Source organism: Mastomys coucha, unplaced genomic scaffold (genome assembly GCF_008632895.1).
Source record: "Mastomys coucha isolate ucsf_1 unplaced genomic scaffold, UCSF_Mcou_1 pScaffold18, whole genome shotgun sequence".
NCBI classification, from domain to species: domain Eukaryota; kingdom Metazoa; phylum Chordata; class Mammalia; order Rodentia; family Muridae; genus Mastomys; species Mastomys coucha.
In genome coordinates, this window is record NW_022196900.1 from 19,739,399 (window position 1) to 19,763,884 (window position 24,486).

Below are 24,486 nucleotides of genomic sequence, written 5' to 3' on the forward strand. Positions count from 1 at the left end.
AGGGCTATACAGAGAAACCCTGTCTCGAAAAACCAAAAAAAAAAAGAATTTAAAAACATAAACCCTCCTCCCCTTAAATGGGAAAGAAACAAAAGTAGAAATTAACACATCAGCAATTCCTGTGGAAAGAAAGGAAAATACACAAGTTTCTGATAAATGACCACAGTCTTACTCCAACATATCATGTACTAAGAGAGAAGAAAATGAACCCTGAGCAATGCGATCTTTTTTTAATCTCGCCCAAAGGAAAGACTGAACATTTTAACCATTCTGGAGGGCTGCATCTGATATGTCATTTCTAAAATATGCACTGAAGCCTCAAAGCACACATTAGTGAAAGCTACAATTTTGAGTGACTAAGTATATATAGTACTGATACGATGGTTTGGGTTTTTTGGGGGTTTTTTGTTTTTTTGAGACAGGGTTTCTCTGTGTAGCCTAATACGATGTTTTCAGATATGCCCTTTGGTATATGTATGTGCTTATTTTTGTTGGATATAAATCCAAGACCAAAGTGTTTGGTCAGTAGGTTATGCACATGCCCAGTTTGAACAGATACTTTCAAGTACTTTCCAAAATGATCATAATAATTTATACTTCTCTCAGTAGTATTTAAGAGCCCAAGTTGTTCCACAGCCTTGCTAACATCAAATATGGTCAGGCATTAACTTTCTTCTATTCTAATAAGGCTTAACAAAAAAGTTAACTATAACAGAATACTACTTAGCAACTCTCATTTTCCTTAAATTAAAAAATGAATTCTAGCCAGGCAGTGCTGGCACATGCCTTTAATTCCAGCACTCAAGAGACAGTGACAGGCAGATCTCAGAGTTAAAGGCCAGCCTGGTATATAAGGCAATCTCCAGGACAGCCACAGCTGTTGCATAGTAAACCCCTGTCCTGAAAAACTAAAATAAATAAATAAATCTGAGTCGTCTTTTATATAGTTATGAAAGAGGAAAACTGTATTATAAATCTGTGCTCAATATCTATAGCTTTTATTAGCAATACTGTTCAAATAACAATTATTATTACACTGGTTCTATAATTTACAAGGCATAACAGTGAACAACTACATACTATAAAAGTAAAAATACCTTTTAAGACTCCACTGTCTAAAAATCAAAATAACACACAAGAAAAGTTCTACTACTAACTTCAGAGTCATTTTTTAACCTCTATTTACTTTGGCTGGCTTTGGATGAATTAAATTTATTTTTGTAAAGTAAAAAAAAAAAAATTAGCACATGTCACCATTGCACAGAAGTAGTAGTACCTTGCAGAAACCAGATTAATTTTGAAATTACTTGTCTATTAAGTCTCAATTTATAAAGTATATTGTTACATGTGATATAAGGCAAATTACTTACCTTTTTTGAGTCCCAGTTTTTTCATCTATAAAATAGGAATAATTAGAGCACCTATACCTCATAGAATTATTATATTGATACACCGACCAATAATTTTGGCCATTACTATTAATTTCAGGATCATTTTTCCTATTTGTAGGACTCAAATGACAATACTTCAAAGCAACAAGATTGAATGAAAAGATCAGAGTGGCACAATGTTAAAATCTATCAGCTTTAACTATCATTTCCTTTTCCCCAGAAGTTTTCAAGTTTGCTTAACAGTATCCCTTTGCCAATAAACATTTATGTAAATATATATAACATACTATAATCACTAATGTTAAACTTGTACATCAAACTGCAGAAAGTCAAAAATATTAAACAGGAAAACTACAACCATATAATCCCCGACAGTTGTAATCCACGACTATCAATATATGACTAGAAGATAGATTCTCAAGATAAAACTAACTCTAGAGTGTTACCAGCAAATAGTCTCAGGGCATGCTAAGCTCCACATTCAACAAACAAGAATATATATTTTTTTTAATCTTATGAAGGATTTTTCTCAGAACACAGAATACACTTTAGAGATGTAAGTCAATGGTAGAACACATGCTTCTCACACATAAAAGCCTACGTGGTAACCATCTAACATACCACCACACACACACACACACACACACACACAAAATTTAAACAATGGTCTGGTCTCAGTCCACAATGTACGAAGACAAGGAAAACTTTGCAACAAATACTTCAAAGCTAAAAACAATGTTCTTCCAAATAATTAAGTCAAAAATGAAAGCAAACCCTGCATAGCAATGTAAGTCTAAGGTCTAACCAGAACAGCAAAGACAATTCATACACAGGTTTTCATTCATTCTGAGCATTCTTGAAAACATGATTAGTGAAAAAACAATTTATTTAGTGACCAAGCTTACATTTTAAATTTTAAATCCTGGCTCACCCACTGGCTCATTAGTTCTTCGTTTAAAAATTCATTAACTAGTCAGGCAGTGGTAGTGCATGCCTTTAATCCAAGCACTTGAGAGGCAGAGGCAGGCAGATCTCTGTGAGTTCGAGGACAGCCTCGTCTACAGAGGGAGCTCCAGGACAATCAAGGCTAAATAGTATGTGTGGGGGGGGTGGGGTGGAGCAGGGGGTAAATGATACAATAATTGAGCTGGGTGATGGTGGCACACACTTTTAAAACGAGCAATAGAGGGCTTAATAGAGGGCTGAGGAGCACAGATCTATGAGTTCAAGGCCATCCTACTCTAGACTTCCAGGCCAGCCAGGGCTACATATAAACACGAATAAAAAAAGTTCATTGATCATTCTAAACTTAGCTTCATCTGTAAAATGTAGGAAAGAACTAGTTCATATTACCTTGCATAAGCTTATAACTTCTTAGCATTTTTCTTAACACATAATCATTATTACACTATCATATAGATAAAAATCTTATATGAGAAAAAGAAAAATAATTTGAGTAAAACAGAAAAATGAAATTAACAAGAGGAAAAACCTAATCAGACTAACCTGTTTGTCTTTTAAAACAGCTCAAATTGAAACAGGTTCAGGGCATGGCTGAGTGGCATATTAATTGTCAAGCATGTAGAAACCACTGGGTTAGAGACCAGAACAATCAATCAAATCAATCAATCAATAAAGTCTTAGCTACACAGGCAAGATCTCAACCTCCCAGAATCCATTTTTTAAAAAAGAAAAAAAGCTGGACATGGTGCCACATATACCTGTACTGGGGAAATGATTCCTGGGGCTCACTGGCCAGCCATTCTAACCAAATCAGTGAGGTCCAGGTGTAGAAAGAGATCATGCCTCCTTCAAAGAATAAGAAAGTGATGGAAAGATGGCATGGGGGCCATAAACTGCTCTTTTAGATGACTCAGATTTAATTCCCAGAACCCACTTAGTGGCTCAGAACCATTGGTAACTCCAGTTCCAGGCAATCTGATTGCACTCTTCTAGCCTCAGTGGGTACCAGGCATCCACAGACATTCATTCATGCAGGTAAACATTCAGGCAGACAAAATGAAAATTTAGAAATATTTAAACATTTAAAAGGTGGTATACAACTAGGAGAGACACCCAGCATTAATCTCTAGCCATTACATGTGTGTGATCACATGCACATACAATCATTTAAACACATACGCACAAGGAAACCTAAGAACAAGAATGAAAGTCTCCATTTGAAAAGATAATAGGATAAATAGTATGACAGAACTGAATGGCATATGACATAAAATTAGTAGGTAATTAGAAATAGATAATTTTCTACCCCCAAAAAAGGATAAAATACAAGGAAACAAAAATATCTTATATAAACAAGTTTGGGGTTTTGTTTGTTTTTTTAAAGGTTTTGTTTGTTTTATTTAGGGGTTTTTGTTTGTTTGTTTTTGTAATCTACTAAAAATAATCAGCTTAAACAATTGTTCTCTAGCTACTTCCTTTTGGCTTCTAAAATCTCCAGCAGCCAAGTAAAGATATCACAAATACCCTTTCAAATCAGTACCCTAGAACCTGTTTCCTATCTCTCATCCTTTCATCCACTGTGGCCTCTTTAGTTCCCCAGGGGAATCACATTCAGTCCACCATCTCTTAACCTGGTGAATCTCCTTGTTAACCAAGAACCCTCCCACCCAATATAACCACATCCTCGTGGTCTTTCATCTACTCCTTTCTTCTTCTCACCTAGCAAAAGTCAATATCCTCCATGAGACCATATATTTTATTCCTTGGTACACAACTGAGTGAAGTTGGTCACTGGGGGCAGATCGTCTGATTATATATAGACAGGCCTTACTTCTCATCCACTCTCTGCTTACTGAGTGGATATAATATGAGCATTTACCTTCATATTCTTCATATTCTTACTATTATACCTTCTAGTCATCCTTTTTTAAACTCTGAACCAACATAAATTCTTCCTTACATAACTAGCTTCTGCTAGGTATTGTCTCAGAGCAAAAGAAAACAAATATAGCATGTACCATAAATCATATTTCAGTAAATAACCAGAATAACAACAGTAAGTAAATAAACATCAATTTGTAAAAGGCCTGAGCAAGAAAAATCCACTGAAGGGTTTTAATAGGAAAATGGCATGACCAATCACACTCTACCTCAGCAAAAAGAATTAACAGCAAATGAAAATAACAAGTATATGTAAGACAAGACTCTCCATGCTTTCCTGCAACAAAGACAGGCATTCTGGGAGATACTCTTCCCACTAAACTCAAATCAGAGTCTCTTAGACATTCAAGTCAATGTCAACAAATTACAGTATCCCGAGAGATGAAACTTGATGACAGCTAAAAGACCAGAAGGTCTATCACAAATATACTGGAAAAAAAAATTAACGATGTTACAAATTAAAGGGGAAAGTGTTCCATATAGATTAATTTAAAAATAAAACAGTATTATTATAATTATATAGCTTTTGAAACAGTATTTTGAAGGATGCAAAGTTTAAGTTATTTAAGAATAGCTCACTTTCAAAAAGTTTATTTGGTTACCCTTATTACCTTTATTTAAGGATATAGTCACCATCAACTATTGATTAAAGAATATTTCCCCTTTCTAAACTGACTTTCATATTTGGTTTTAGATTAGTCCAGATAATTATCTTGATTAAATTACCTGACACTGGTAACACGCAAAAGGTAGGCATTTGAGCTCTTTCATTCTGAAAGCTAATTCTTACACTTACCATACATTTGGAGAGCTGTAATTAGGATCATGAACCTACATTTCAACAATGGGAATAAAAAACTCACTTCATTTACTCACTTATTCATCATTTATTTCCCCAAATGGTCCCCAACGTGCTTACTTTTTTCCGTACTCCTTCTTGAGTGCTGGACAGTTTGAGCAAAACAGGAGGAAGGAATTTAGATATAATATTTTGTAACTGTTCATCTGTTTCAGCATGGCCAAGTCGTAAAAAGACCCGTTCGAGTTGATCTATAAAAGAAAACAAGAGAACTTGGCAAACCAAACATAAATAAGCCTATTTTTATAGCTAAATTCTTTTTTCTGTACTGCAGATCCTTCAGTCAAGAATTTCAACCAGACTAGCCCCATAGACAAATGACTGTGACATAACCAGAAAGTACTGCTAAAAAAGGGTCTATTAGCTAATCATGTACACCTGTTTTTAGAGATTTAATCTCTAGAAATGAGAATAACCAAGAGTAATTCAGTTACTTAGTCTTTCTGAAGGAGTTAGTTACTAAGAAAAAATATAAGATTTTATTTTTAAGTGATTTAAACCTGGCTAGGAGAACACAACAGAGGAACTCTGACTAGATGTCAAGGACTGACTGATGAAGTTTCTCCAAAGACTAACCACTACTATGTTGGGACTGAATTAGAAAATCAGAGACAAGTATTCCACAAGAAGCTATAGTGAGAACCATGTTAGACAAAACCATGGGGAGGTGTTCAACAAAATGTAGACAGTAATTATTAAACAGGCCACCATGTATCTTTGACCAATGTACTATAGAAGACAGAGGGGAGGGTAATGGAGAAGAGAACTCACAGGAATGTCAAATACCTGGTTACAAATTACTGTTAATTTTTTAGGTACTAGGCATTTATGAGGCCGTAGGTTTGAACCTCAGCACTGAAAAAAAAAAAAAGGTGCTGTAATGAGATTTGTTTCTCAAAGGCTCTTATAAAAACTTTGAGTAGCACTGAGCACAGTGGTGCTTGACTGTAATCTCAGCATTTGAAAAGCTGAGGCAGGAAGATCACTCTACGTTTAAGGCTAGGCTGGTCTGCGTAAGAAGATAACTGTCTCAAAAAGAGAGGGGAATGCCTCTGCAAGTAAAAGCTCTTGCTGAGCAAGGATGAAGATCTGAGTTCAAACCACCAGAGTTCAGGCAAAAACCTGGGTCTAGTCACATGCATACCTATAACCCTAGAACTGTGAACAAGCAGACACAAAAGGATCACTGGGGCTTGCTGAGCAACCTTATCTCCAGTGAATAAAGTGTAGAGTCATAGAGCAAGACACTCAAAACCTCCTCTGGTCTCCCTATGCATGAGGATACATATTTACAAAAATACACATGGGTAAACACTACACCACGCAACACACACACACACACACACACAAAACACACACAGAGACCACAAATTACTTGTAAAAATTATCAGTAGAAATGAGCTGAAAATACTTTATATCTTGATCAGCGCATCATGCCAACTATACCTCAATTTTAAAATGTATTTTTAAAAGTTTCTACTACTTAGCGATAAAGACAAAAACACATTCAGATGAACTAATAGTTACTGAAATTTACTTCAAGTAATAAGGTTAGCCAAAAGACAGGCATCAGGGGTCATACAAATGAACCTCAAGACTACCCAGTGACTGATAATCAGCCAAGTGTTACAGCAGAAACTAAGAATTCCTTTTGTATCCTATGTGCATGTGTGCTTGTGTAAGGGTTCGGGTCCCTGGAGCTGGAGTCAGACAGCTGTAAGCTGCCATATGGGTACTGGGAAGAGCAGTGCTTTTAACTGCTGAGCTTTCTCTCCAGCCCCAAGAATTACGTTTTTGTTTGCCTCAAATATTCCATCTATGAAAGAAAGTAGATAGATCTACCAATGAGTGAGCCCTGAAAGAACAAAAGCAGAAACACCCGCATAGAAACATATAAGCCCCATATCCAACATGAATCATATTTTAAATATAATTCAGTAATAAAAGGAGACTTCTTGGGAAAATAATTCTAGAAGTTAGGACAGGAAAAAAAGATTTTTAAAAGGAAGCCTGAAACATCTTATAGTACTAAAGATGAAATGAAAATATCAAAAAGGTATTGAAATCAACCTAAAAGAACTCCTGCTAGCCAATACTGGATCAACTAACAGAACACAATAAACAGCATAGGGCTGGGTTAAAAAGCCAAACTAGAAACGCACACAGCTCTTTCTTGATGTCAATAAACTAAAGGTCTTTCTTACGGAAGAACTCACTATATTCCTAAAGGGAATACAGCTTCATTTCCTGTCCTTTCTCCTTTCAGGGTACCCTGGATTTAGTTACTACTTAGAACAGAAGGAAATAGATTAACTTTTCAATGGAAAAATACTCTCACCCAAGAAAAGACAGTTTATATCAGCAGTAACATCATATAATGTGTGCATGATGAGATGTAACAAGAGAGACATTTCAGCACTCTTGTATTCATTCTAAACCCATCATCCAAGCCTATTTGCTGGTAAAACATCAGAAAATCCAAACTGGAAGACACTCTATAGGGTATGTGATCAGTATTCCTTAATACTGTCAAGATCATGAAAAGGCAGGGGGTTGGGGGAGGCAAACTAAGATACTGCCCACAGAGGCTAGGGTTAACTATTGAATGCAGCCTTAAGATCCTGGGAAAACAAGAGACATTAAATAAATAAATAAATAAATAAATAAATAAATAAATAAATGTAATAATTGACCACCGCAAAATCTATACCATCTGTGAATGGTTGGGACTGGTGAAAGGAGCAGTCCTGTTGTCCCAAAACTGTAGGATCTCCATGACACAGGGCAACAACAGGATTAACTGGTAGGAGTCCCAATGAGGATCCAATATTGATGGTGTCACAGAAGCTAGAAATCTGGAACCAGACCAATGACTCATTGCAAAAAATATTTACAAGTGAAGATGTGTAGACAGAGGGATATACTGTGGGACACACTGAGACATACCACAGCTTTCCACCAAGATATGTTTTTTATGCTTTGGAGGTGGGTGGGTGAGTGTGTGGGAAAGAGAGAGAGAGAGAGAGAGAGAGAGAGAGAGAGAGAGAGGGTGTGCGCGCGCGCGCGCATGCTCGGGCACATGCAATTATGTGTTTTATTTTGGGGGGTGGGAGGAGTTTTGCAAGGGTGAAGGGCAGATATGAGGGAACAAGGAGATGAGCAGGATAGAGTACATGATATGAAACTCACAAAAAAATCAATGAAATGTTTTAAAAACCTAGTAAAATCCCAAGTAAAGTTTAAGTTTAGTTTAAGAAAGGAAAATAGAACAAAGAATCAAAAGTAGGCAGGTAAACTCTGAGAATACTGGACCAGATAATTCTACTTAATGAACATTGAGTGCTATTGTTAAAAAAAAAAATTTTTTTTGTTTTATTTGTTTCATTTTTCAAGACATGTTTCTCTGTGTAGTCTTGGCTATCCTAGAACATGTTCCTTGTACCACTACATCTGTGAACGTTCCAAGTAAAAGCATATTCTTCAGTATTTTACAGTTCTTACACAGGAAAAACTTCACAGACAAGATAAAGTTAAATTTTCTTAACAAATTAACCTAGAAAAATCTATGACAAAGTTAAAAGGGGGGATATATTGTGGTTATTTTTCATATACTCATTTGTAATGCAATGTGATAATACAAAAATCACCAAACATCATACAAGGGTACTACTTTTAGCAGGCAGAGTTAGATCTTCCATATTCCACTGCAAAAGGATCAATGTACAACTAATCAGCTCATCTTTTAGAGATATAATGTACTTTTAAGTAAACGCTAATCAAGCTGGGTGTGGTTAACATACTTCTGTAAGCCTAGCACCGTGAAGACTGAGTCAGGATGCTAAGAAGTTCAAGGCCGCCCTACTCATACCAAGAATCTAACTTAAAGAGGAGGGTAGGGTATATACAATGAGATGGTTCTGAGGGTAAAGGTACTTGCTGACAAGACTGACAACCTGAGTTGAGTCCCAGGATCACAAAGTGGAAGGAGGTGTTGTCTTCTGACCTCCATATGTGACTATGATATAAGTGCATCCCTAAACACACACACACACACACACACACACGCACAAACATGCACATGCACACACACATACACCTAGGATCCACACATGAGGATCCACATATGAGGGAGGACATGCAGGTATTTTTCTTCCTAAGACTGTGACCCTCTTGCACTTTTATTCTTCCATGTGGTATGACATAGAAAAAGGAAAAAAGTTCAACATTTAAAAGTCTCTCAATGTGGAGCTTCAGAAACAACAGAAACACTGAGGTGGGAGAGTGTGTATGGATCCACTGGTAGAAAGCTCAGTACCACATTATATCAAACATGGCGGCTCTTAGGAGCTGTCAGCTTTAGGATATCCTTGATTATATAACAAGTTCAAGGTCAGCCTAGGATATGTGAGATTCTGTCTCAAGAAGAGGGGCCAAAAAAAGCAAGAAAATGAAAGATATCTTTTCATTATAAATTACCTAGTCTCAAGTATTCTGTTATAGCAACAAAAACCAGACAAACATCACAAAAGGACCTTTTCAAAATTAGGAAGAGATAGAACCAAATGTTCTGAAGATTCAATAGGAATCTAAAACTCACATCCATCTTTCATAAGCTATTAGCTCTAAGTGATTATTATGGTAGATTCTAACAGATGATAAACAGAATTTGAGACAAAAAGCAAGCTCCACCTTTTCATATTTTCTACTCAAACTCCCAATGTTTTGCTTATCAAAAAATTATAGACATTACTATTTCCCTTTAAACAATCAGCTAAATGTGGGGGAGGGAGAAGAGGGTTAGTGTGTACGTGAGAGGAAAAGATAATATTGTCTACTTGACAGGATCTAGAATCACCCGAGAGACAAAAGTCTGAGCATGTCAATAAAAGAGCTTCTAAATTCAGTTACATGGGTTAGAAAACCCATCCTTAATGCAGGTGGTAACATCCCATGGACTGAAATCCCAAGTTGAAAAAGGACAAAGTGAGTTAAATATAACCACTCACTTCTACTTTCCAACTGTAAGTACAATGCTGCATCAAAATCCTGTGTGCCTTCTTCCTTCATCAAGTTGCTTTTGTTATGAATTTTATTATAGTAACAGGAAAAGTAATTGATTCAATGTGTGTGTGTGTGTGTGTGTGTGTGTGTGATGTATACATGTGCAGACCCACTGTATACAGAGGTAAGAGGTCCACTACTCTCCACTTCATTTTCTGAGACAAATCTCTCACTGAATGTAAAGCTCACCAATTCAGTGAATCAAGCTGATCAGTAAGCCCCAGAGATATTCCTGTGTCAGCCCAGAATTTTGATTACAACTACATGCCACCCTCTGGCTTTTGTGTGGGTGCTGGAGGATCTCTATCAGGTCTTCATGCTTGTACAGCAAGCATTTCACTAAAGGAGGCTCATATGTCCCCAGTTCAAATACAGGGATCATATTTTTGACAGCTATTTCTATCCATATATTAATGTTACATAGTCTCAACACTGGAATATAACATATTAATTCGTACTTTGCCTTTCCCTTTTTACTGTTCTGAGACAGGCTCTCTTTTGTTTTGTTTAGAGACTGAGTCTCTACAGAGCCCTGACCATCCTGGATCTCTGTAGGCCAGGCAGGTCTTGAAGTCACAGATATCTGCTTATCTCTGCCTTCCAAGAGCTGGGACTAAAGAAAGGCATGTGCTACCAAACCTGGCCTGCCTTTCCTCTTTTAATTAAGAAATTTTTATCTTAGACCTTTTTAGAGTGATATATCTCAGAACTTTTCAGATTTTATAGACATAGCATATAAGATATGCATTTCAAAACTCACAATATGCCTTAAGCAAACAATAAAATTGTAATCCTCCAGCCTCAGCTTCCTACATATGGTGAGTGTAAGTATGCAAACCCATTGCTCAGTTTATTGATGATTTATAAAAGGTTTTTTAATTGTATTTGTTATCACTACTGTGTGTGAGAGGGTAAGAGGTGGAAGAGAAGATAGGAGAGAGGGAAGAGGAGATGAGGATAGGAAGGGAAAGCTGTGTACCAAGCAAGTGTGGAGGTCAAAAGACAATTTTGTGGAATCAGTTCTCTCCTTCCACCTTTATGCAGGTTCTGGGGATCAAAATTCTATCATCAAGCTTGCACAGCAAACAAGTTTATCCACTAAGCCATCTTGCTGGCCTTTATAAGAGCTTTTACATATTTGCCAAGTAACTTCCACTTTTTCCCTATATAGTAAATAAAATCACTTTTCAGTTTCCCCTCTAGTCCTCTATAGAACTTTTTTCCTTTCTAGATCTCACTGTTTCAATATAGTTCAATTTGCTATTATTTCACTTTATGGCTATATTTAGTTTCTTCTAGCCATGCTTAGAATTCTTTTTATCATACCAAGACTATTGTTTTAAAAATTACAATGTATAGAAAAAAACACAGTAGAGTTAACTGACATCTGGAAACATGGGCAAGAGCATTCTCACCATTCAGGTAAGAATGGCTCAGTATGTCTGAATTGTTTTTACAAACAATGAACTTTATGATAAACACTAGCTTTACTTCTTGGAGAATTGTGGTACGCTTTGGGCAAAGGGTGTCAATCTGACCAGCTCTAAATGACAAATGAAAATGAGTCTCTAATGACTAAACCTAGTGATGATTGTCCCTAGCAGACACCATTTCACTTATATCACAGCTCATCAATTCCATGGGACAGGAATGAGGAATTGAAAGCCTGTTTTGTGTGACTGACAGCAAAGGAGTCTTGGAAGCCTGCACATGGTTTCCTCCAGACTTCACTCCATACACCTTTTCCCTTCGGTGGTTTCACTGTAATAAATCTAATCTGAGAGTACAAATATTTGTTCAGTGCATTGAGTCCTCCTAGACTCTGAAGTATGAACCTAGTAATAGCCTTGAAGAGACCTAAGACATATTTATCTATATTTTCATATACCTTATGACTTTGCTTTCTCTATTCAAGTCTTTAATCTATTCAAAATGCTCCTTTAGCATATGGAAGAATGTGGGGAACTTGAAATTTTTTCTGGAGTCTTTAAGATTCATTCATTGTAAAATAAAACATAAAGAAAATATGTAATGCACAAGGACACACAGTTCAACTAATTGTTAGAAACGTTCACACAGCTACCATCCAAGCCTATGAGGGAAAAAATGTGTTTTGACATGTGATTAAAAATAGATTTGGGCCAAGCATGATAGAGCATATAACTTCAGTACTCAAAGGGAAAAGAATAAACAGTTCAAGGCTAGCCTCAAATACAGTGGGATCCTGTTTTAAGAAAGGAAGATGGAGCCGGGCGGTCGTGGCGCACGCCTTTAATCCCAGCACTTGGGAGGCAGAGGCAGGCGGATTTCTGAGTTTGAGGCCAGCCTGGTCTACAGAGTGAGTTCCAGGACAGCCAGGGCTACACAGAGAAACCCTGTCTCGAAAAACCCAAAAAAAGAAAAAAAAAGAGAGAGAAAGAAAGAAAGAGAGAGAGACAGGGAGGGAGGGAGGGAGGGAGGGAGGGAGGGAGAAAGATGGATGGGAAAAGATGAAAAAAAAAGAAAGGAGGCTGTCAGGGAGGGGAAAGATTTAGAGGGCTTCAGGTTTAGTCTAGGGCACACCATATACTTACTATGTACAAAAGCCTAGGTACAAACCCCAGCATCAAAAAGAAAGAAAGGGAAAAATAGGAAAAAAAGAAAAAACCTTTCTATATTCACAAAGTTGGAAAGGACTTTTTTTTCCTCATTTCTATGATTTAATACATGACAAAATTTAACTTGGGAAGGAAGAGTTTATTTTGGGTATCAGTATGGGGGCACAATCTATCAGCACAGAAGAGACATGGTAATAAGAGTATAGTAAAGCTGGTCAAATTGAATCCATATTCAGGAAACAAAGAATAATGAAAACTGGTACTCAGCTCACATTCTCCCTTAAAAACAACACTTTTTTCTTTAAATTACGTGTGCATGCATGCACATGCCCACGCATACAGTATGATTGCCTATAGAGGCCAGAAGAGGGTATCAGATCCCATGGAGCTGGTAGTTGTGAACCACCCACCCATCATGGGTGCTAAAATCCAAATTCAGTTCTCTGTAAGAACAGTATATGCTCTTAAACACTGAGCCATTTCTATAGCCCTCTCTCATTTTGATTCAGCTCAGGACCCTAGTTCATGGAATGGTGCTATCTGCACTTAGGATCTGTCTTCTTCCCACACTTAATCTAGAAACTCCTTCATAGGTACATCCAGAGATTTGTCTCCCAGGTGACTAATTATAAATTCTATCAAGTTGACAATATTAACCATTACAGACTATTATCTAATATAAAACAAGCACATTTAATAGCTAAGCATAGTGTCACATACCTGTAATTCCAGCACTCAGGAAGAAGCAGAAGCAGAAAGTCAAAGCCATCCTGAACTACATGAGATCCAAGATGGAAGGCAAGAAATAAAAAGGGAGGGGGAAGGAGGGGAAAGAGGAGGAAAAGGGGGAAGGAAGGAGAAGAGAGGGAAGGAAAGTGAGGTGGAAAGAGGGGGGGAAGGAAGAAACAGAGACAAAGGCAAAGGCAAAGACAGAGACAGACACAAATTTTATTGGAGCCAAAAGCTGTAATCCAGGGAGTATCTGTACATAGAAGGGAAGTCTGAGACTGGCCCCATGAAACTGTGAAATAGGCTGAAAGTCAGAGCAAACTTATACACGGATTCTAGTTCCACCAATCACAAGCTTTAAATGTGCACAGACTCCTGCTTTTGTTAAAGCACAAGGAAAAATGGCCTCATTCATGTTCTGAGTGGGAATAGCAGCAACACAGGTAGGATCATCTAAAAATCACCAAGTACTGTCTTGATCAAAAAAACAAAAAAAGTACTCCAGAGGGAGTGGAAACTGGTTGAAGAGGTTGTGACTAGAGCAAGATGCCCTAAAGCCAAAGTTACAGTTTCAACAGCAACTATGGCTACAGTGGTTCTTAATAATATAAATAAGAAATTTACCCAAGTTTTTAGTTTCAGAACATGTTTTCAGCTAAGATTAATTGTAGAATCTCACAGGCAATAGGAATCCTACACTGGAATATTAATACCTCCATTTACCACCACCAAAAGAAAACTAAGCCAGACCTGAGAGCTCCCATGTGCCAACAGACAAAAGAGCACATTTACTGGAAGTCAAAAGGCAAGTTGCTAGAATTGGTTTTCTATTCTTACCATGTGGGCTCTAAGGATCAAACTGTCTAATTCAAGCTTGTCAAGTTTGGCAGTTACTTTCCCTACTGAGTAATCTCTCCCAGATTAAGAAATAACATATACTGTATAAAGTTATAATCATACAATTTAATACATATGTATGTATGCATGTATGTATGTATATGTGTGTATATATATATATTAAATCCCAAAAAAGCAGAAGTAAATAAATGATTTTTACTTGAACACAAAGTCAAATAAAAACTGTAAGTCAAATAACAAAGACAGTGCTATACAAAAATAATAATACATAATATGCTAAAGGAAGGCTTATTTCAAAATTGCTTAAAAAGTCAGTTTACCATTTAAAATCAGTGTATTCAACCATACTAGCAGGATTAAAATTTTTAAAATCCTGTAATATTTCAAAATATCTTTAAAAGGTACCCTGGTTAATAAGACAGGAATAAATTATCCATGTTGAATAAGGTTAAAAAGAGAACTTCTTTAATCTGATAACGATTTTATTTTTTAATTTACAGCTTTGTACTTAATGATAAAACTAACTACATTATCTGAGAAACAACATGGAAACAGTTCACTAGTATGAATTCTATTCAGAGACTGGAGAGATGACTCAGTGTTTAAAACTACTTGCTGGTCTTGCAGAGAGCCTGGGTTTAATTTATCACCCACATGGAGACTCAGAACCATCTGTAACTGGAGTTCCAGGGGATCCAACATCCTCTTCTGCCCTCTGTGAACATGAAGAATGCCATGGTGTGCATACATATATGCAGGCAAGCACTCACACATAAAACAAAAATAAATCTTCTTTAAAAAAGAATATATATATTATATATATTACTATATATATACAGTCCCCTCCCATCTCAAAAATATAACACAGAATTGTTCCTGTCTAAAGGAAATGCAGGAACAAAGAGTGGAACAGAGACTGAAGGAAAAGCCATCCACTGAAGGACTGTGCCACCGAGGGATCCATCCCCTATGCAGATACCAAACCCAGACACTATGGCGGATGCCAAGAAGCGAAGTGCTTGCTGACAGGAGCCTGGTATGCTGTCCGGCTCTGCCAGAGCCTGACCAATACAAATGTGGATGCTCACAACCAACCATCAGACTGAACACAGGGACCCCAATGGACCAGTTAGGGGAAGGACTGAAAGAGCTGAAGAGGTTTGCAACCCCATAGGAAGAACAATATCAACCAACCAGACCCCCACCCCCAGAGCTCCCAGGGACTAAACCACCAACCAAAGAGTACACATGGACAGATCCATGGCTCCAGCTGCTTATGCAGAAGAGGATGACCTTATCTGACATCAATTGGAGGGGAGGCTCTTGGTCCTGTGGAGACTTGATGCCCCAACGTAGGGGAATGCTAGTGTACTAGCTAGTTTTGTATGTCAACTTGACACAGGCTGGAGTTATCACAGAAGGGAGCTTCAGTTGGGGAAGTGCCTCCATGAGGCCCAGCTATGGGGCATTTTCTCAATAGTGATCAAGGGGGTAGGGCCCCTTGTGGGTGGTGCCATCCCTGGACTGGAAATCTTGGGCTTTATAAGAGAGCAGGCTGAGCAAGCCAGGAGAAGCAAGCCAGTAAGGAACATCCCTCCATGGCCTCTGAGTCAGCTCCTGCTTCCTGACCTGCTTGAGTTCCAGTCCTTACTTCCTTGGTGATAAACAGCAATGTGGAAGTAAGCTCAATAAACCCTTTCCTCCCCAACTTGCTTCTTGGTCAAGATGTTTGTGCAGGAATAGAAATCCTGACTAAGACAGCTAGGTTGGTGAGGCAGGAGCGGGTGGGTAGGTGGGGGAGCTCCCTCATAGAAGCAGTGGGGAGGGGATGGGATAGGGGGTTTACAGAGGAAAACCAGGAAAGGGAATAACATTTAAAATGTAAATAAATAAAATAACCACCAAAAATGAAAAAAAAAGAATTATATTCAAGATCTAAGAATGTAAGTCAATGGTAAAGCACTTGCAAGGCCCCAAGTACAATCTCTATCTAAGCACTGCAAAAATAAATAAATAAATAAATCTACTAAAATGTTTGCTTCAAATTTTATTCAAAATAATAAGACAAAAATAAATAAAATACACTAGATTGGAAAGAATAGTTTCATTATCTGAAGATTATATTAGCACACAGAAAATCAAAATTAATCTATAGATAAATTACTAGCATAACAATATATAACAATGAGGTGATTGTCTATATACCAATAACAAATCATTAAAACTAGAATGTGTAAGCCGGGCGATCCAGGCATATAGCACATACTAGTAATTGCAGCACACAGGAGGCTAAGGCAATAGGAATATGTATTCAAGGCCGGGTTGAGCATTTGGCAAAACTGTGTCAATTTATCTAATTTGAAAACATCTTTTTTAGTGACATATAAAAACATATACATAGAAAATAAAGGGAAATTATGCAAGATGTCTAAGCAAAAAACCACAATGTACTGTGCTGTAAGAAACTGAGGAAAACTGAAAGGGTATACAATAATCACAGATCACAATAAAACAGATCTCTTCATCCAATAATTTAAAATCTGAAATCCACAATCCAAGACTACTGATACTACACTTGAACTAACATGGATCAAAGTCAAAATACAAGTATATTAAGCCTATTCTATAAGTAAATGGAAGACATAAAGATATTTTGTGTTTAGATTTGGGTCTCATCCATAAGCTACCACATTATAAATACATAAAGTTTTTAAATCTAAAAACAAAATTCAAGCATCATATCTGCTTCTAAGCCTTTCAGATAAGTGCTACAATTTATACTAACATGTCAATTATCCCCAAACTGACCCGCAGAAAATACTCTCCAACTCAAAGTATTTTAAAGAGTACTAAATAAAAGCCTGAGTCTACCATTTCTACAAAGGACTAAGATGTGCAAAGGATGACCTGGAAGATTTAAAAAAAAAAGTCAGAAAAAATAGCCAGTATTTATCAAACTAGTTGATGCTGAAGAGCAAAAACGGTTTATATGACAAGATTTCAAACCTTGCCAAAAACATTTAAAAGTACAATATGGTACAAAAACAGACCAGCTGAAAAAATACAAAAAATCCTTAAGAGATAAACTTGTACAAGTCACCTGCTTTAAAACAAAGCTATGAATGAAATGAGTAAGTAAATATTGTTATTTCAGTAAACTGCACTAACAATTGCATTGTACTATGGGAAAACAAAATGTAATTCCTACTTCATCGCACCAAACATGAAAGAAGATAAATTTCTGGTGAATCATAAATCTAAAGATGAAAAGCTAAAAGGTAGACAGTAGGGAGTTTGTGCTTAGCATAAACAAGCCCCTGGGCTCCATACTTAGCACCATTCCCAAAAACTCTAAATACGAAAGATAAAACAATACAATTTCTAGAGGGAAGAAAGAATATTCTCATTGAGGCAGGAAAGAGGGAGCCTTAAAACAGGAAACTAATTGGTAGAAGAGTCTGGAAAATACAGAAACCCAGTATCACAGAGCAGATTTTATAAACATAGATTTGAAAACAACCAGCCTAGAAGGAAATTACCACTCTGACAAAACATATCTCTGTAAAATCTACAGCAAATATGACATTGCATACAAAACCTGGGCAACACAAAAAGTACACACAATTACTTCTAAGCAAACTGAACTGAAGGTCCATGAAAATGCAGTATAAAGAATAAACAGGATTTTTTTAACTGCCGGTATTTTATAGCTTATATAATAGCTATGAGAAGAGTATGTGGAACAAGAAGTTCATGTTGCATACAGGATCAGAGTAAAGAAGCCAACTGAGGTACATGAGAATGGAAACATTAAAATGTGTGCAACAGCAATAAAAAAAAGTATGGTACCTAGAAATGAATCCTACAAAACATGTCAAAGTTCTTTATAGAAAAAAAAAAAAGGTACTCTGAACTATAACTTAATTCTGATGACCAGAATAAGAAGACTAGAAATATTCAGACTTCTGTATCAGATGGAACAGGTTATTGGATTCTGTGATTAAGATGCCTAGTCTCCACAGGTTAAAGACACTGACATTAACTTCCACAATACTCATCATCCAAGCTCAGGAGAAAGGCTCAGCTCAGCAGTCGGCAGAGAGGGCCACCTCCAGCTGAAACTTAGCTGCCTGGCTCCAGAACCTCAAGCCTTCTGCTCTACAAACAGGTGAAACTAATCTCAATGCCTTTTACACACACCAGGCCATGTCCCTAACCAAAAGTCCACCTAGACGTTTTTTGTACCAGAAGAGTCAAAAATATCTGGTAAACAGTAAAAATGTCCACAAAAAACCCAGCATTATAAAAATAGTACAATATACCACAACCAAATATTTTCTATAGAAAAGAGTTCATGAAAGTTGAAAAAGATAATTATAAAATTCGGGTGGAATGTGAAGAAAAATAATACGGAATATCAAACAAAGATAACCAATAATTCCCACAAAAAGTGAGTCACTCTACTATATTGTAAGACTTATAAAGTTATAATCATTAAGAGTATATATAATAAAAGTATTTAAGAGGGACAAATCAACAAATTGAAATAGAGACTACAGAAGACAACTAGAAATAAATGAAATATCATAAAAATCACTTTCAGGTAAATTAATAACATGGATTAAAAACTAAGGCATTTTAAGGTTTGAATGAAAATCTGAAAATGAGAAACTGAAACACACTAGCAAGCACAAAGCCTGGGATATCAACAAGGTTTTTGGTTTTTTTCTCTTGTAATTCATGTCATTTTTCTTGTTTTTATTTATTTATTTATTTATTTATTTATAGTTTAAGTTCTTTTTTTATTAGATATCTTCTTTATTTACATGTCATACAATACTCCTTTCCCAGTTTCCCCTCCAAAAACAAAAAACAAAAAAAAACAAAAAAACAAAAAACAACAAGAACAAACCCCTGTTCCCTCCCCCCTCCCTCCTCCTCACTCCCCTGCTCGCCACCCCACCCCCTCCTGCTTACTGGCCCTGGCATTCCCCTACACTGGGGCATAGAACCTTCTTCACAGGGTCAAGGGCCTCTCCTCCCATTGATGACCGACTAGGCCATCCTCTGCTATACATATGCTGCTGGAGCCATGAGTCCCACCATGTGTACTCTTTGGTTGGAGTTTTAGTCCCTGGGAGCTCTGAGGGTACTGGTTAGTTCATATTGTTGTTCGTCCTAAGGGGCTGCAAACCCTTCAGCTCCTTGGGTCCTTTCTCTAGCTCCTTCATTGGGGACCCTGTACTCATTTCAATGGATGGCAGTGAGCCTCTACTTACTTCTGTATTAGTCGGGCACTGTCAGAGCCAACAAGGTTTTTTTTAAAAAAAAACTAGTTCTGTAAAGTAAAAAGGGAAAGAGGAGTACATTATAAATATCTCGTATGTTTTTAACTACAAAAAAAATGAATAGAAATATTTTAGTGCCGGGCAGTGGTGGCGTGTGGTGGTGTACGCCTTTGATCCCAGCACTTGGGAGGCAGAGGCAGGCAGATTCCTGAGTTTGAGGCCAGCCTGGTCTACAGAGTGAGTTCCAGGACAGCCAGGGCTACACAGAAAAACCCTGTCTCAAAAAAAAAAACAAAAAGAAAAAAGAAAAAAAAATTTTTAGAGAACTAAGCTAGGTACAGTGACTCACATTTATAGGACTCCAGAGAGCTGCCTCAAATTTGAAGTCAGTGTAGTGAGTTCCAAATATGCTGTCCCAAAATCCAAAGAAAGTCAAGAAGGAAGGAAAGAAAAAAAAAAGATAGGCAGGCAGGCAGGCAGGCAGGTATAGCAGGTTCTTGGGGGTGGGAGGAGCAAATCTCCTGAGAAGAGTTAAGCACAAGGACATGTGCATAAAACCATTCCTAGTCACAGGGCTAGTAAGAGTGAAAACTGAAAGTAACCAAAACTCAGTCAACAGGAGAATGGATTAAATGTAGCAGGGTCACAAGTGATAAAAACAAGAGTCATATTTGCATAAACAATAAATAGTATTATGTCGGAAACATCTTAAGATCATGTCAAGAAAACAAGTCAGAAAGATAGGCATGTACAAGGCAATTGTACTTACATCAAGTTTCTAAATGTAATATGTATACTGTTCATGATATAAACACCACAGGAATGAATGACCATGTCTAGGAGAGTAGGGAGAAGAAATATAAAAAGGGGAAGGAAAGAGCAATAACAGAGGATTTGAATTATCTCTACAATTTCTTTTAAAAGAAAGGATCTGAAGCGAGTAGAAAAATTAATCAAAACTTATGACAGAATCCACATGAGTCAACAAGTAGGGTAAAGGACAGTAAGAGCATCTGCTTACCACGTACTCAGGCTCCCATCCCTGACAACCCTACAGCAAACACAAACTCAAGGCTTCATCGGAACTCTCCAGAATTTCTTCACAATATTCTTTTGTTTTTATTTGAAACATTTTTGTTTTAAAGATATTACATACACACCAAAATTTTGTTTATAAGTGTATATGTGTATAAAAGGAGGAAGAAGACGTATCACTGATGTTTCTTTGTATTTTTAAATCTTCAATTTTTATATGTAAAATGACTATGGGGTCTTTTTGGTCTCAGAAAAACATGATGTAATACAGATATTTACATTTATAGATGAAAAATTAAAACTGGAACTTATGACCTAAGCGGCTTGCCAAAGGTGACCAAACGAGACATAGAAGTATCTTCCCCACAAACGACTACTTATTCAAGTAGGTAAAAGTAGCTCCATTTTATATGTGATGAAAACTATGTTGATCAAGATTACAAGATTATAAGTGGCAGTTCATCTCCGATCACAATATTCCTTCCAGTATGCTAAGATATAGGTTGGTTTCAGCAGAGAAAGAAGACAGAGAAGATACTAAATCCTGAGACAACTGTATACAGCATAAATTTGACCTTGACCACAGCCAGTATCAAATATATCAGGACAGGTCTCTGATGCAACTTTCTTCAGGTACTCAGAACTGGGATTCAATAAATAAATAAATAAATAAATAAATAAATGCCAAGGCTCCTCTGACAGGTTGAATCTAGAAGCATAAACTAACAAATATGATACAGATACCTAAGGCCTATCCTATAAATCACAAGATCAGAGAAAGTTGAACTGAAGAAAGAATGGCATGAAGGCTTGGAAAAGCAAGAAGATCTGAACAATTTCTAGTTGAAATTCCAAGACTCTCCTGAAGGTCCCTCTCAATTCCATAAGTATTTTGATTCACTGCAAGTGCCATCTTGGCATAGGCTAGCTTTTAACTTGATCCAAATATAAATAAAGATCATATAGGAGAAAAGAAAAGCACACCTCCATAAGTACATTTGAAAAACAAAATGCTTCGAATGCACTGTAATTAATATCAGAAAGGGAGTCTTTCCTGGGAGTAGGCCAGTCTACCCGAGACGAACATTCTCACCTATATGTGTTATCACTCCCCAAAGCCATCCAAATCCCAACTGTTTCTTACATACCATAAGTTCTCCTAGCCCAAATATTTTGAGACATCCTTGCTCTAGCCCACTGTCCTCAAACTCCAGATCTCTTCCTTCCACCTCCCAAGTACTAGAATCAAAATGTATGCCACCACATCCAGTTTTTCCCAGTTCAATTCTTTTGACCAAGCAAGTCACTCAACATGGTGCACTCTCCCAATCCCAAATACACTTCTATCTACACGTATCTAAATCCATCCCACTTGAGGCCCAACTCATAAGCTACACACTATACTATGCATACATACCACTTTCATCCTGGTCCTATGGGCTCACTATAGTCCTTTTCTGGTAGGCTACAAAGTACAGAGGCTTAAAAAAACTCGGGGCGGGGAAGAGAAGAAACCTATGACCCAAGGTTTACTTCTACTGGGTATAATCCTACTCAACACATCAAAAACCATCCTATGACCAAATTTAAGTCCCTTAACAACCCTATTAGATGTAACTTCAGAACCCACCAAAATCACCTATATAATTATTGGAGAGACAAGTAATTGCAACTCTCTCTTGAGTAACCCACACCCACACTTATGTCTTATATTTTTACTCAGCACCTCTATTTCTAATGATCCCCCTGCTTAAATCTATGTTAAAATATTTTCTTAATGAATTCTAATTCTGCTTCATACTCCTAAAATTCTCTTCTGTGGGCAATTCAAAATTCCCAGCTTCTGCTGAATGCAGCTACCACATCCTGGAGCTATGTCTCAGCTCAACACCCTCTAGACACCTGCCATTTTCTAAACTTCTTATGATTACTATCTTTTGCTACACATTATGTAACTGCTCAATCTTTCCTTTTCTAGACCAATTTGATCAGATTCTACCCTACTGCATACTCATCCTGCCTCCATCTTCATCCAACTTAAGTTCAGAACCTATGACTGAGTCTCTTTTATCCAAAAACTTAACTCAGTTCCTTTAGAAAGTAGATGTTCAAATACTGATTGGATGCAGAGAATAGTAATTCGTTATGCATCATGATAGCTATTTAGAAGTTTATGCATCTAACACTGTAATAAGAAAAACTGGTGATAACTTATAGTTAGGATGGAAATGAGACATGCTTTAATACCATGACAAGAAAGTAAGATTCCCCATTGTGTGGCAAAGCTGTACTGATCCAAATCAGGGGAGTTACAGCCATTTCTACAGCAAAAGGATAAAAGAAAAAAAGGGAAATGATAAAAGGACCAAATGAAGCATAGGAAATCAAGTGCTCTAAACACAAGGCTGTCCTGTGACTCACCTCAGCTTCAATAATTTACTTGGAAATGTTTGAGGGTGAAGAAAACAGAGTGTGTATAACAGACAGAATTGGTTCTCATGTCAACGGAAATAGGCAGAAGAACCAAAGCAGCATTTTCAGAAATGGGAACCTACAAGCTAAGTAAAGTAGAACTAATTTATACAATTTATTAAATATATAAATAAATAAGTAAATAAATAACTCTAACTAGTACTAGCCCTGAAAGTCCGCTCTATATGTTGATTTTTAAATACCACTTTAAGTCACTGGCTGTCACTCTAATACCTGCAAGACATAAATAAGGATGGCAGAACTTTTCTTCATAAAAATACCAGAAATCAGAACTCCCATCTTCATTCCTAAGATTTTAAAATAGAAGTCTACCCCATTCCAGCCTTTTTAAAAGGAACTCAATTAAATGTAAATATACATTTTAAAAAACAAATGCCAAGCACTCCCGTAGTAAGCACAAATACAGTTTATGCTGGGAATAAGGAATGATGAATGTTGCAATCCCAGAATGCAACAAGCCATCACAGTTTCTGCAGTGAGCTGTCTGCCTCTAGCCAGGGCAGTCGGAGGGACCATCGTGGTCCTAGGTTCTCCCTTACCTAGACAGCACTGCCGCCCCTCACAACTAAAGCATTGTCTGTTCCTCTGTCCTCGGCGCCAAGACAAATGCCTAATTAAGAACGTCCTTGTTATATAGTTATTTTCTCCAAACTGAAACATTCCCTCATAAAGAGGGGAAAGGATCATGAGAGGACTCACGAGGCTAAGGAAACTCTGAAGGCTCAGGAGTCAGTAAACAATTACAGAGAAAAGGAGAGCCAGTCAGGGAGCTCTAGGAACTCAATTTTCATGAATTGTTATGAAAATCGACATGCTTTGCAATCCATCAGGTACCTTAGAGTCATGAGCTCTCCTGTAAGTAGTCCCTCACCCAGGCTCTGTTAGAAACCCAAATAAATTCCTTGTTTCACCAAGATAAACTTGGGTAGAATTTCTTTGGATTGCCATTGGTATGTTAGAGAGGTGGATAGACATTGCATTCCTCAGAAAAAGTCATGGGTATTTTATCTACAAGAACTAATAGCAAACTCTTTTTTTTTTTTAATTTTTTTTTATTATTATATAGACACACCAGAAGAGGGAGTCAGATATCATTATGGATGATTGTGAGCCACCATGTGGTTGCTGGGATTTGAACTCGGGACCTTCGGGAGAGCAGTCAGTGCTCTTACCCACTAAGCCATCTCACCAGCCCAGCAAACTCCTTTTAAGCAAGGCAAAGTTAAGAATCTATTTCCTAGCCGGGCGGTGGTGGCGCACGCCTTTAATCC

General features: G+C 37.2%; 1 protein-coding gene across 4 annotated transcripts in view; it reads right to left on the minus strand.

Annotated features, from left to right (window-relative positions):
* Ecpas (Ecm29 proteasome adaptor and scaffold) overlaps nucleotides 1–24,486 on the minus strand; it is a 116,648-nt gene that overhangs the window by 82,767 nt on the left and 9,395 nt on the right. For all 4 annotated transcript variants that reach the window (XM_031377520.1, XM_031377519.1, XM_031377517.1 and 1 more), the window contains one exon: nucleotides 5,215–5,345. In XM_031377520.1, coding sequence (XP_031233380.1) covers nucleotides 5,215–5,345 — 131 coding nt within the window. The remainder of the gene's footprint in view (nucleotides 1–5,214; nucleotides 5,346–24,486) is intronic.